At 56.7% G+C, this 12929-nt stretch overlaps 1 protein-coding gene across 10 annotated transcripts in view; it reads right to left on the bottom strand.

The window, feature by feature from the left end:
- Positions 1-1649: 1649 nt before the first annotated feature.
- CLEC16A (C-type lectin domain containing 16A) overlaps positions 1650-12929 on the bottom strand; it is a 213248-nt gene continuing 201968 nt past the window's right edge. For 2 of the 10 annotated variants that reach the window (XM_036825124.1, XM_036825125.1), the window contains exon 23: positions 1650-3964. In XM_036825124.1, coding sequence (XP_036681019.1) covers positions 3405-3964 — 560 coding nt within the window. In that variant the 3' untranslated portion in view covers positions 1650-3404. Of the gene's footprint in view, positions 3965-4916; positions 8629-11895; positions 11959-12358; positions 12483-12929 lie in introns of those variants that run through there. The other 8 variants (XM_036825130.1, XM_036825131.1, XM_036825132.1 and 5 more) reach the window with 7 other exon arrangements.

Here is a 12929-nt window from a genome sequence, read left to right as displayed (position 1 = left end):
GTTGTGGAGTCAGGGGTGGAGCCTGGGTCTGTCTGGTCCCAAGGTCTATGGGTGTGTGTATGCACGTGCACGTGTGTGTACCTGTGCACATTTACACGTGAGCGTGTGTACACGTAGCCCTAGGGGCAAAGCTACAGGGCCTCGTCAGATTGGTGAGCTGGATTTTTGGCAACTGCCTCCATTCTTACCCTGATCCAGAATTTTCTCCAAACAGCAGTCTGGGTGACCCTGTTAAAACCTAGGTCATGACATCGTCCTCCTCTCCTCACAGTCCTCCCAGGGCTCCCCATCTCCCTCAGAGAAAAGTCCAAGGGCCCCCAGTGGCCTCCCAGGACCCCCAGTCCATCCCATTACCCCTACTCATCTCAGGTCTCACCCTCCTTGAGTCCTCCCCAGCCACATCAGCGCTCACAGTTCCTCCAATGTGCCCCAGGGCCTTTGCACTGGCTGTTCCCTCTGGCTGGGATACTCTAACCCCAGATGTCTGTCCCTTCCTCACTTCCTTCCATCTTTGTTCACATGTCCTTTCTCAGCACAACCTTCCCTGATCTCCTAGATTAAGTTGCAGCAGCCCCTTTCTTCTTCTCACCAGCTGGCCTGAGACCCCTACCTCACCTCTATTTGTATCTTCTCATGCACTCAGTACTTTCTAGTCACTACGGAATTTCTGTACTTATTTTATTGCTGGCCTCCCCCTCCTGGGAGGTCTGCTCCAGAGGCACGGAGTTCTGTCTGACTTGTCCACTGCTGCCTCCCCAGTGCCTGGTACACAGTAGGTGCTCAACCAATGTTTGTTGAATAAATGTTCAAACGATGGGGAAAGTGAAACCTTTCCTCCTTGCCCACCGGGGCCTCCCAGAGAGGGGCCAGAGGAAGGTGGGGCTTTGAGTCACCTCTTCTCAGTAACAGATGCCACCAAGGCCAGGCAGAGGGTGCAGTTTCCAAGGTATTTGGCAGTGGCTGCCCCAAAAGGGCTGTTCCTGTCCAGGTGGATTGGCAGGAAAGCCAAGTCAATAAAGTGCAGGAGATAAGCAGGTTCAAGAGAAGATGCGGAGACAGGGCAGGATCCGAGCAGTTCCTGTGAATTCGCTGGAGTTGGCGAGGGGCCTGCTTGGCCCAGCCCCTCGCACGTGGGGGGGCGGTTCCTGGCTTTGCTCTCTGAGAGGCGAGAAATGTGACTGGAAGCCTAACAGACTCCGGCTCGAGGCTCCACCACTCCTGAGCTGGGTGACCTTGGGTCTCGGGTTCCTCATTTGTAAAATGGGGATAATAATTGTGCCGGTCGGGTAGGGTTGCTGAGGTACATGAGATCAGGCATGTACCTCGCTTAGCTGTGCTTGGCCTGAAGGAAGTGTCCGTTAAGCAGGAGTTGTTGCTATTCGAGCCCCTGCAATACCACTTAGCAGCTGTGCAACCTTGGGTAAATCACTTGGCCTCTCTGGGCTGGGTCTCAGTTCCTCCTCTGTAAAAGAGCATAATGCTGACCTCATAGGCTGTTCGGAAGCTTCTTGGCATCTTATAGCGGCTAAAAATGTGGTGGCTAGTTGGGGCCAGGAAGCTGGGTGGGTGGAGGACTCATCTGCCTGATGCCTGGGAATATCAGACCAAAGTCAACCACAGCTGGGATGGACTCGGGGCAAGTGGAGGGAGGCGAGCGACTGGCCTCGGAAAGTGGAGGATGGAGAGGAGAAATCCCAGGAGGCTTTGCAGAGGAGGTGAGCTTTGCGCTGGGCTGTAAGAATGGGGAGGATTTAAAAATTGGCAACACTCAGGCAGAGGAAGCTGTGGTGAAATGGCACATGGCTGGTGGGAGTGTTGATGGGCCGACCTTTTCTGAAAGCCACTTGGCAGTTTACAGCCAGAGCCTTAAAGTGATTTATGTTTCTATGACCTATGCTCGGAACCTCTTCTAGGGATTGATAATATAAAACACGGACAAAGGTTTATGTGTAAAGGTGTTCATTGCAGGGTAATTTAAAATAATGAAAGTGGAAGCAACTTTAAGGTCCACCCCTGGGCAACAGCTAACCCGAGGGACACATCCCCCCACATTTTATACTCTTTGGAAATGGAGCTTCCAGTAACACGGGAAATGCTGATGCCAGGGGGCTAAGTGTCAGAAGCAGGACATGAAATCACACCCACTGTATTATGTCAATTGCTAAAATGTATAGAAAAAAGACTGAAAGGAAATCTGCCAGCGTGCCGACAGGGGCTGTCCCTTCATGGCGGGATTGTGGAAAATACTATTTTTCTATGCTTTGCCAAATTGTCACCAGGGTCCTGCAATCCTTTGGCAATCAGTGGAAGCAACAGAGTAAAAGAGAAGCAAACACATCAAAGAAGAAAGGAGTGGAGAGAGGAGGTGACAGCTGGCTGTTTGGGGGACACTGAGCTCTCTCCCTTGTGGCCAGTCCAGCAAACCTGTCGGTCTTACCTCCTAAATATGTCTCGGGCCACCCACTTCCCTAGTGACCCCTCTGCACTGCGATGGGCCTCTCCTGACCATCCTTCACCTGCAGGCCCAGCGATCTCTTGCAACACGCATCAGATTACATCACTTTTTGGCTTTAAAACCCCCACTGCATCCACTGCTCTCAGCATCGAGGCTAAAGCTCCTCGAACAGCTTCAGGGGCCTCGAGTGGCCGCCCAGGCAGGTGCCTTGGGCCGAGGCTGACGTCCGGATGCCCTCCTGCCTTTCTTTCCATCTTATTCACCATCATCTATGTATGCAGAGCCCAGCTTGGCACAGAAGCCGCTGCAAATCAGGGGCCTCGGCATGGATACGCAGATTGAATGAACTAGGGAGGTGGTTTCAGGTGGCCGTGACATTCAGGTGTTGAGCCTGGTGTGTCCAGGTGGGCACCTGCTACTCTGCTGGGGGGAAACCAGGCTGGGTCGGATGGCTGTGGCCCAGGAGGAGGACTGGCGGGGCCAGAGGAGGCTGAGCTGGGGGGTGTGGAGCGGAGGTTCTGGCGGGGGGTTTGTGGGGAGGCCTTGCACGGCCCCATCTGCACTCTAGTAAGTTCCCAGGAAGCCCCGCCTGTTCCTGGTTTCGTGATTCAAGCCTATCTTCCTTTGGAGAAAAGCACTTCAGATGTTGAGGGTTTTTTTCCCACTGCCCTCAAGGGCCGTGAGGAGGCAGGACAGCAGGGGGAGGGGTTACCAGCCGGCTGGGAAGTGGTCATCCTGTGGGGGACGCAAGGTCACTCGCAGGCAGGACGCCGCCCGCCCGCCCTCACCTGCCTTTCCACTTTCTAGGTACCGTCAGAGGAGGCTCGGCCAGGCCTGCCGGGCACCTCCCCCAGGGCAGAGTCCCAGGGAAACACTGGGCCACTTCCAGTTGGAGGGCACACGTGGCCTGGGGGCTCCTCAGCCTGCCTTACAGACAAAGAACCGGAGACTAGGAGAGGCAGTGACTGGCCCAAGGCCACTGAACAGGCCACAGGCCATTCGCAGGAAGGGGGTGGTGGAAGCTGCCACTGAGGGTCTCACACCAAGAGCCCAGGGCCCCCAGGCCGCCTGCCCTGAGTCGAGCACTAAGCCTGCGCGGCTCTCCCCATCCGAGCCGCCCACGGGGCAGCCTGTCCCCATCCCTGCTTTGCAGACAGGAAACCCAAGCACGCGGGGGTGACCTGGCTCCAGACTGCCTCCTGAAGAGAGGCCGGCGTTTCCCTAAGAGCCGGGAGGCCCTCCGTGCCGCGCTGTGCAAGGGTCTCCCACCGGACACCGTCTCGGCTCTCACTGACCAGGTCTGGGGCGGCACGTGGTTCGAGACGGTGGACAAGTGTTCCAGATGATTCCGACAGCCATTCACGTCCCAGAACTGCTGCTTGCCTCCTTCCTGTAAACAGCCTGGGATGCCTGGCCCGGCAGCCGGGGGCAGCACAAAGCGCGGGCCGGGCTGCACTCCAGGGCCCCGTGGGAAGGTTGCAGAGCCCTGCTGGGCCTCCGTTTCCTCACCTGTGGGAAGGCAGGGCTGTGCTGCAGGAGAGCGCATGCTCGGCTCCTTGCTCCCGCTCCCCTGACCTGTCACCACCCCCTCCCCGCACCAACCCCAGGCCTGGCCCTCAGCTGACCCAGGGAGGCTCTCAGGCGCTCTGGAGGGAGCCCTGGGGAGGGAGGGAGCCGAACCCCCAACAGCTGCCGTCCCTGGTTCTACCCGTCCTGAGGCCGGTCTTCCACCTTCTCCCTGGGCATCCTTCCAGCGAGTGCCTTTTTCTAGATCAAAGTCGTCATGACACGAGTGTCCGTGTGCCTGCGAGGCTGCAGGCCGGTCCCGGCCCGGCGCCGGTCACCCAGCAGGCCCCCCCGTGCAGAGCGGGGTCCAACCTCAGCCGCAGGCCCCATGGGCAGACTTCGGAGGAACCTACCGGGGCTGAAGCTGGGCCCGGTGGGGAAGGGAGCCCTGCTGGCGGCCAGTGCGAGGCTGGACACGGAGCAGCGGCCCACACCTTCCACCGACATCACCGCAACCCTCGGCACGAGTGGGGTGCCCCATTCATGTCTTGCACTCAACTCGGGTTTTACCTCAAGGCCCAGAAGGTCCGGCTGTTTCTGGGCCAGGCTTGAGCTGGAGAGTCAGAGGTTTCTGGAAGAACCCGTGATCCCATCTCCAGGGATTTCCAGAGCTCATGCTGGTGCACGTCTGTGTGCTCGGGAAAGCTGCCGCCCCCGCACGACTTCACCCCACTGTCCTCGGCGGGGAGCCTGTCTCGCTTCCCCTGGCGCGGCAGCGACATCGCCTGGGCTCCCCGCGCCCTGGTGCGCTGGCCGTGCTCGGCCTGCGAGACAGGGCTGTGAGGAGCCCGCTCTCCGGGCGTGGAACCCGAGGCTCGATGGAGCCCGCCAGCTGAGGGCCGGAGACGCGGACCAGGCTCACAGCACCTGCCTGGGGCTGGGGCCCTCTCTGAAGGGAGCACCTGGGGCGCTCTCCCAGCCCCGGGCAGGAGCTACGCCACCTCCCTTTAGGAAGTGGGGATGCCGGGGTGGGGGCAGGGAGGGCCCAGCTGCGGCCCCTCGCCAAGCAGCTGCGGACGGCCGAGAACCTTCCCCTCGCCTGGCCGTGGCCTTCCCGCCACAGAGCCACGGAGCAGCAGCCACGTTCTTGGTAACTTTTTCTCTTTATTGCCAAGTTCAGATTTACAAGGAAGTTCCAGTTTTCATCTCCACCCTTGTGTTCAGCACCCATGAAACATGAGTCATGCTGGCGAGAGCAGGTACTTCCCTGGAACGGTCCCGTAGCCCAGAAGCATGAGGTTTCCCAGCCCTGCTCCTCCTTGGGACAAGAATTATTTCCATATTTTCAACTCAGAGGAACTACAGGAACCCTTACAGTTTATGTCCAATGTCATCATGACTACATTAAATATTTCTTATTTATTGCGTCTAGAAAAGAAGATGAGAATTGGTTCACCCTGTGCCTTTTTGAACAGTGCATCTTGAGACCTTAGAGAAATCTGGTGTATGCCTGTAAACAGGTGCGTTTCCTCGCTTACCCCCGGGTCGCAGTGCAGGTGCTTGGGTGGGAGCTGCCCTATGCAGAGAGCAGCAAGCAGGGCAGGCTTGATGGGGGAAGGGCAGCACAGAGGGCCTGCTGGTGGCAGGAGGACAATCCCTCCCACCCGCCCCCTGGGGTGGGGGGGCACGTACCTGTCTGACTTTGAGAGGCGCCCTCACTGGCTCAAGTTCCTAAACTGGAAAGGACACGTGCTTCTCCCCAGCAACTTTCAAAGCTGACGTTTGGGGGTTCACGTGGCCAGCCCTGCCCCTGACTTGGCAAACCCAGTGGGCCCGACGTGGACTTGGGGAGGGTCTCTGCAGGGACATGGAGATGGCGGGCTGGATGGGCCTGCTGAGGCCGATCCCAGAGATCCGAGTCTGGTACTCGCGTGTCACAGGCCATGGCCCCTGCCCCGGGCTCGCCAAGGATTCCTGGCTCTACCTCTCGGCCCCAGAGTCCCAGCACCTGCTGTCTGGATGGGCCCCTCTGGAAGTGCCCCCACTGTTAGATTTTCTGGGGGCTCCTGAAGACACAGCTGTGCCACTGCTGCCAAGACGGTGGAGACCTGGCTGCCAGCCGGCTGTGGGCTGCCCACCACCAACCCCTCGAGCCCACCTGGGGAGAGGCCTGCCCTTGGGCCAGACGTGGGGCGGAAGCTTGGCCTGATCGCACCTGCTCTTCAAGAGCCCAGGGAGGCTGGGCTGCGTTCAGCTCGCCTGCCGGGGCGGTACTGCGGCGGGTTGTCCTGGACATGCTGTCCCCCCGCCGAGACTTTCCTCCCGCAGAGCGTGAAGCCCCCTGGAGCCGCTGGATCTCAGACAGCAGGCTGGTGGTCCCAGGGCAGGGTCCACGTGCCTCGGCTTGTTCCTCACGATAATGCCCCCGGCTGGGAGGTCACTGGCCTTCTCTCGTTTCTACTGCTCCAGAATCATTTCAAAACCGGCAGCGAGCGGCTCTGGGGCTAGCCTGCCCCTGTATCCTGGCAGAAGAACCAGTGGGGCCCCTGTCCCTGACAACATGGACTTTCTCCCTCTTTCCGTTCCCCCTGCCTGTCCTTTCCAGGGGGCTCTCCTGAAGGTCATGGCTTGTCCCTCCTTGCCAGGGCCCCTGGAATTTCTGCCTAAATGGCTGCCTTTCTGAGCTGGGTCTTTCCCCTGTTGGTGCTGGCTGGGCTCACCTGCCCGGAGGGCTTCTTAAGGCTGGAGAGATCTGTCCCGCAGGCGCCGCTCCCCTTCCTCAGGGGACCAGTGTGTTTCCTTCAGGAGGCTGAAGTCTGGCCCGGGCAGGCCCTGCCTGACAGCAGATTGTGGGAGTTACTGGGGACCGGGTCCTCTAAGAGGTAAACGTGTGGAGCGTTTCCTGAAGCCACCTGATAACCCGGACCGGCCGACACTGACACCACGGGTGCTGGCACTCCTGTGGGACACGTGGAGGCAAGTTTTGGAAGGTCTGAGCATCAACCAGAGAGGTGAGGGTCGCTTGGCCTTGCCTGGCTGAGTAGAAAGAACATCTTGGGAGCTTTATCGGATAGAGCGGAGACCTGGCCTGCACACACTCAACCCAAATGGAGAAGGAACTGGGGGTTTCCATTTTAAAAACGAGCTTGCATCTTTACAGCAGCAGCTGAGAGGAAGAGGGACAAACCCAGAGCTCCTAGGATGGCCCTGTGAGCTCGGACGTCACGTCCTTGCAGCTGGGCAGGGGCTGGCTCTCGGGATGTCCCTGCATGCGGGCACCCACACCACTTAGCAGCAGGCAACGGACTCGGAGGACGGTCTCCATGGCCTTCTTCCCATTACGGCCACGGGGGCTGGAGTGTCTGCAGTCCCAAATCGTTCTTTCTTAGACAAATAGAGAGATGGCGACGACCGAAGGTGATGCCGGAAAACCGTCCTGTTTGGTTTCAGTCCGGAGAGACGAGGGATGGTCCTGAGCGGGGAGCTGACCGCACTATCCCCGTTTCATGGAAAGATCTTCTGGGTAACGCAAGGCCCCTGGGCTGCCACGGCAGAGAAACTTTCAGCCCTCCCAGCTCTGTGTGTACCTGAGAATATGAGTCTCTCCCTTATTTTTGCTTAAAAAATACTCTAAACTTTCCAGGAAGGGACTTTTATCATTCCACAGGCTTGCAGAGTTAGTGAGTAATAAAGAAATGAGAATCCCTTAAGACAATGGAGAAAGCCAGACTGAGAACTCTAAACCCAAAACGCTGGGAAGTTCAAGGCAAAATGAAAATGAAATCTCAACAGTAATATTACACTTCCAACATGACATCAAACCTTAGGGTGGAGGATATTTTTGAACTTTTTAAATAGATGTTTTTCATCTGCTGCCAGAAGCAGGAATAAATATCCAAAGGAGATGTTTACCGAAGTTTGCTTTTCTACAAATTTCTACACAAAGTGACCACGTCCGCTTCTTCTGTGCTCACTGGGGACGGTGGCAGAGGACTTTCGAGACTGGGGAGGGGCTGGCTGATGAAGGGAGTGTTGTCGGTGGGTCCTGCTGCCCTGGGGCCGTGGGCTCTGACACCAGCCCAACCTCCTCTGCCTCAGTCATCTGGGTTCGCTGGGGGTGTCGCCACTGGTCCCAGCCTGCTCTCAAAGAGGTGTGAAGTAAAAGGGGAATTCAAACGGAGCAAAGGACTGCAAGGATGGTTCGAGGTGGTTACTGGGGCCGAGGAAAACTTCGGATGCTCCCGAGGTGTCTGTCGTGTCAGCTGCTCCGGGTCCCTGCCAGCGGGGCCGCACGCACGAAGGGAGGTCAACTCAGTGCTCGGCGGGGCCCGCTGGCTCTGGCTGTGCAGCCCCCTCGCCCGGGGTCCCTGTGCCCACCACGGCTGGTGTGGGTGGCGGGGGGATGCCGGTGAGGGTGCGGAGGCTATGGGGGTCGACGGGCGGGACGAGGGTCAGTGACTCCGCGCTCAGCGTGTCGGCAGTGTCCTCGCAGAGCAGGGAGATGGTGGGCTGCTGGGCGGGGATGAGGCTGGGGCACAGGCTGACTGTCTCCACATCTGCGCTCCTCGCCAGGCTCTTGCTGGGCCTGGCCTCTGCTTCTGTTTCACTGACGATCACCAACTGGTCGGGAAGGTTAGGCTGAGGCTGTCCCATAGTCATGGGGTCATCTGGGCAGGGGGTGGGGGCGGAGAAAAAGCAAAGGTATGCTCAGCTCTGAGATGCTCTGCTCACGCTGGCACCCTCTGTTCCCGTCCTGAACGAAGGCCCAGGGAGGTCTGGCTGGGAGATGATGTGCTGGGGGAATAGCTTGTCTCCACTTCCTCCTTCTGGGGACACAGAAGCTGGCAAATCCAGCCCTACCTAGGCCTGGGGGATATCTGTCAGGGCCCAAGGTTACTCTGACTTGTGATGCAAGGGACACATTAGGGGCTTGTGCAGAATCAACGAGTGGGTTCCAGAAGCCCAGTTCCTGGTGCCAGGAAACAGCCCAGACAGGCTCTGTGTGTGAACCACCTGCCTGATGATAAATATGCGTTTAGGGAGAGAACAGGCTTGGGTGTGCTTATCACCTCAGGCCATTCCCAGAGCCTATATTTGGTAACATTTCCCCAAGAGGGAACTCACTGCAGTATTAAAAAAAAAAAAAAAAAAAAAAAAAAAAAAGGAATTCTATACAATTTTTCAGCTTTGCAAAGCTAAAACAAAACCTTGGACTGTGGTTTTTGTCCCCTGCTCCTCCTCTAAGTGCTGAGTTAGCACCCAGAAAGGGGCTGTGATCGCTCAGGCCATTCTTATCCCGAGGGTCTCCCCCAGGGGCCACAGAGAGAAGCCATGTCACGAGGCAGGAGCGGCCCGATGCAGTTATTTTAGGAGCGGCAATTTCTTTTTTTGGTGCTTTTCAAAATCCGTGATTAGATTACAGACAAGTGGCCTATTTGCTTTCCAAAGACGAGCTGGCCTGGACAGAGATACCAGCTGCCACTGGGGTTCCTCGTGGGAAACATCTTCCAGGACTTCATGCGCCAGTGATTTGAAAACATGGGTACGAAGGCCGTGGGCATCTCGCTTGGAAAGCAAATCTCCTCTGTTACAGATCTGGGGGCCAACAAGGCGCTGAGGACGCTGTGTGTGTGGACAATGAATCTGAAAGCACTCTGGGCCCTGGGATGATGGCAGATGTTTTTTGGTTCAATGTGATTCCACTTAAGTTAGTTGTATTTTTTTTTTTTTTTTTAAAGTTAAGCCAAAACAAAACAGAACCGCAAATTGAACACAGAGCAAAAGAATGGAAAAACCAAGAGCAAAATAAAACCAAAGGGCATACAGAATGGGATGAAGGAGAGGAAGAGGATCCCCAGCGTGGAGAGGAAGCTCAAGCAACAGATCAAGTCTCCCAAAGGACACGTCGCAGCTTCCCACAGGACTCCCGGGCACGGTGAGCTCGGAAAGGCCCCAGGTCACTTCTTCACAAGGCCTTTTCTCTTCTATCTGTTCTTTCTTTCTTTTTTTTTTTTTTTTAAAAAAGAGAAATAAGGCCCAGAGAAAACCACTGCATGGGGCTTTGGGTCTGTCCTCGCTCTGAGAGGGTGGCAGTGGGACACGGGTGAGCACCAGTGGAAAAAATGATTTGAGGTGTGATCTCAGCCCACAAATGCTGAGTAAACACCCCACACACTTTCTGGTTTCTCTGAATTTCAATGAATTTGCTCCACTCAGGATGCCTTGTGGTGACGGGCTGGTTTCAAGGCCTGGGCTCAGGTTGTGACCCATCGCAATCTGAACATGGGGCTCTGAGCACAGGCTCACCTTGCTACAAACAAGCGTGTCCAGGAACTTACGTACATAAGGACCCACGTGTCAGCTTAGCTGCTGCCGAGGCAGTTTAGAAATGACTGATTCTCCAAGGGCACTTTTGTGCCATCTGGAGACAGAGCTTCAGAGCATTTCTTTCACATTTTCTCCAGACTTCTCCATGAGAATTCCCTCTTTGCTCGGGTCTGCATTTGCATGCAGATACTCAAAAGGGCCGACAAATCTCTTTCCCTGATCCCTAACAGGGTTTCTGGTGATAAGAATGATCAAGTGTGTGGGAAAGTTGCTATCAAATATATTAGAAAACAAATAAACCAGCGAACGATGCCACACACACAAAACTGGTTCCTTCTTTAGGAAAAGAACCGACAACTTTATTAAAAGGGTTGGTTTTTCCCCTGAAAAATAGACTCTTCCTATTTTTTTTTTAAATAGGAAAAATAACCTCCTCTTACCCATCACCTACAACACTGTTCTTTCTACCTATCTATCTATCTACCTACCTACCTATTTAAAAATTTTTTTAAATTTTTGGCTGTGTTGGGTCTTCATTGCTGCGCTTGGGCTTTTTCTCTAGCTGTGGCGAGCGGAGCTACTCTTCGTTGCGATGCACGGGTTTCTCATTACGGTGTCTTCTCTTGTTGCGGAGCACGGGCTCTAGGCATGCAGGCTTCAGTAGTTGTGGCTCACGGGCTCCAGAGCGCAGGCTCAGTAGTTGTGGCACGCAGGCTCAGTAGTTGTGGCTCATGGGCTCCAGAGCACAGGCTCAGTAGCTGTGGCACACGGGCTTAGCTGCTCCGCGGCATGTGGGATCTTCCCGGACCAGGGCTCGAACCCATGTCCCCTGCATTGGCAGGCGGATTCTTAACCACTGCGCCACCAGGGAAGCCCCCTACCTACCTATTTTTAAACCAAGAACTGCTTCCTGAATGTTAGCTACAAATTTATGCATTCAAGAGGCGGAAAAAAACCAAGAACTCTGCCAAGTTTTCACGGGGGGAAATAGCGAGGACACAGTTTATGGTCAGTTTATGGTCAACCCGCAACGGTCACCGCTGACCCTCTGGCCTCGCTCACCTGATGGTGTTTCCGAGCTCTGAGGGCACAGGTTGGGGCCTGACCCAGGAAACGAGTGGAGGCTGGAGCGGGAAAGCCCGACGTCCAGGTCCCCGTGAGGGATGCTCGGCCTCCCCATGGTGCTGCCTCAAGTTGACACCAGGGCAGTGGGTCCCGAGTCCCTGGCCGGCACCCTCGGAAGCTGATCTGTGGCTCTAGGGCAGGGGCTCAGCTGACCCCTGGTGAGTGAGTGACAGTTTCCAATAAAAATGAGGATTGGATGTACTCGGGCGGGGGGAGGTGGGACTGAGAGACATGGGGAAGAAAAGGACAGTGCAGCACAGCAAGTTGGAGGGCAAAGCTCAGAGGAAGCAGCTTTTAAACGCAAGAGAAGGCAAAGGCTCCTGCCTGGCAAGTGCAGCTGCCCAGCGGGAGGGCACAGGTGGGAAACCCTACGAGAAGCATCGTGGGAGGGTGGCAGTGACCACGGCCCACCCGCGGCCACTATTTGGAGCTCTAAATGCAAGAAGGGGAGACGATGGAGTCACATCCGCCAGCGCGCTTACAAGTGAAATGACTTGGCCTCTGGCTGGAACGTGATGGAATCTACCACTTAGCTTCGAGCAAGGCTGGGGGATAAAGGGAAAAGGAAAAGAAAAAAAGCAACTAGTTGACTTCTTTGTGGCTTTTTGCAAATTCTACTGCCCAACCCTTGTGGCCTAAACTGGGGGGGCCCTGCGGGGATGGGGCTGGAGAACCCCCCTAGCTCAGGGCCTGCACCGAGCCTGGTGCGGAGGACAGAGTTTCCAGGCTGCCCGGGGCTGCCTCGGAGGAGCTGACATGGGGTGAAGGGCTGCGGGTTCGGTCCTCAGGCGGGATGAGGCCAGAAAGGGACTGGAGCTGAGGAAATGGCTCGGGTCGGTGGCCCGGGCTCCCCGTGCCCTCGCCTGGCATCCCGGGAGCCTGCTGGTGTGGAAATGCAGCGTGCAGGGGCGTCGCGGGCCGAGGAGGCTACCGGAGGAGACCTGCCTGCAGTGACCGTGCCAGAGGTGCCGTGACAGCTGCCGATCGAAGCACTAAACCCAGTGGCCGCCGTGACTGTCGGCCTCCGACAGGCTGAACACTCGCCGGCGTCCTTTCCTGCCACTCCTGACTAGAGGGAAACACAGCGACAGATCATAGAAAGCCTTTAACAACGGGACGGAGAAGGTGACACGGAGAGGGGACACAGAGCAGCGACGGACGCGAAGCATCGACGAGAGCGTGAGGCGGGGGGCCTGAGCCAGCGGGTGCTGGTGACGCTGCCCCCATGCAGGTAGGACACCCCCATCCCACCCCCCACGATGAGGCGGTGTTGGGACAGCTAAGAACCAAATCATCCGCTTGTGGGAATAAAGACGGGTAAAGACGGCGGAGGTCAGTCCTGTGGGGAAGGAAATTCTCGGGGTCATCGGCGACACTTGGTCTCGGTGAGCACCCTCGGGGGCGGAGGAACAGAACTGTCTGTCGGTGAAGATGAAAACCCTGCATCCCTGGGCCAGTCTGAGGAGGGAAGGGTGTGTGGTTGGGGGATCGGAGCCAAAGCAGTTAGGGAAACAAG

This window comes from Balaenoptera musculus, chromosome 15 (assembly GCF_009873245.2).
Source record: "Balaenoptera musculus isolate JJ_BM4_2016_0621 chromosome 15, mBalMus1.pri.v3, whole genome shotgun sequence".
Classification (NCBI taxonomy): Eukaryota; Metazoa; Chordata; class Mammalia; order Artiodactyla; family Balaenopteridae; genus Balaenoptera; species Balaenoptera musculus.
This window is presented reverse-complemented; position numbering and strand designations above follow the sequence as displayed.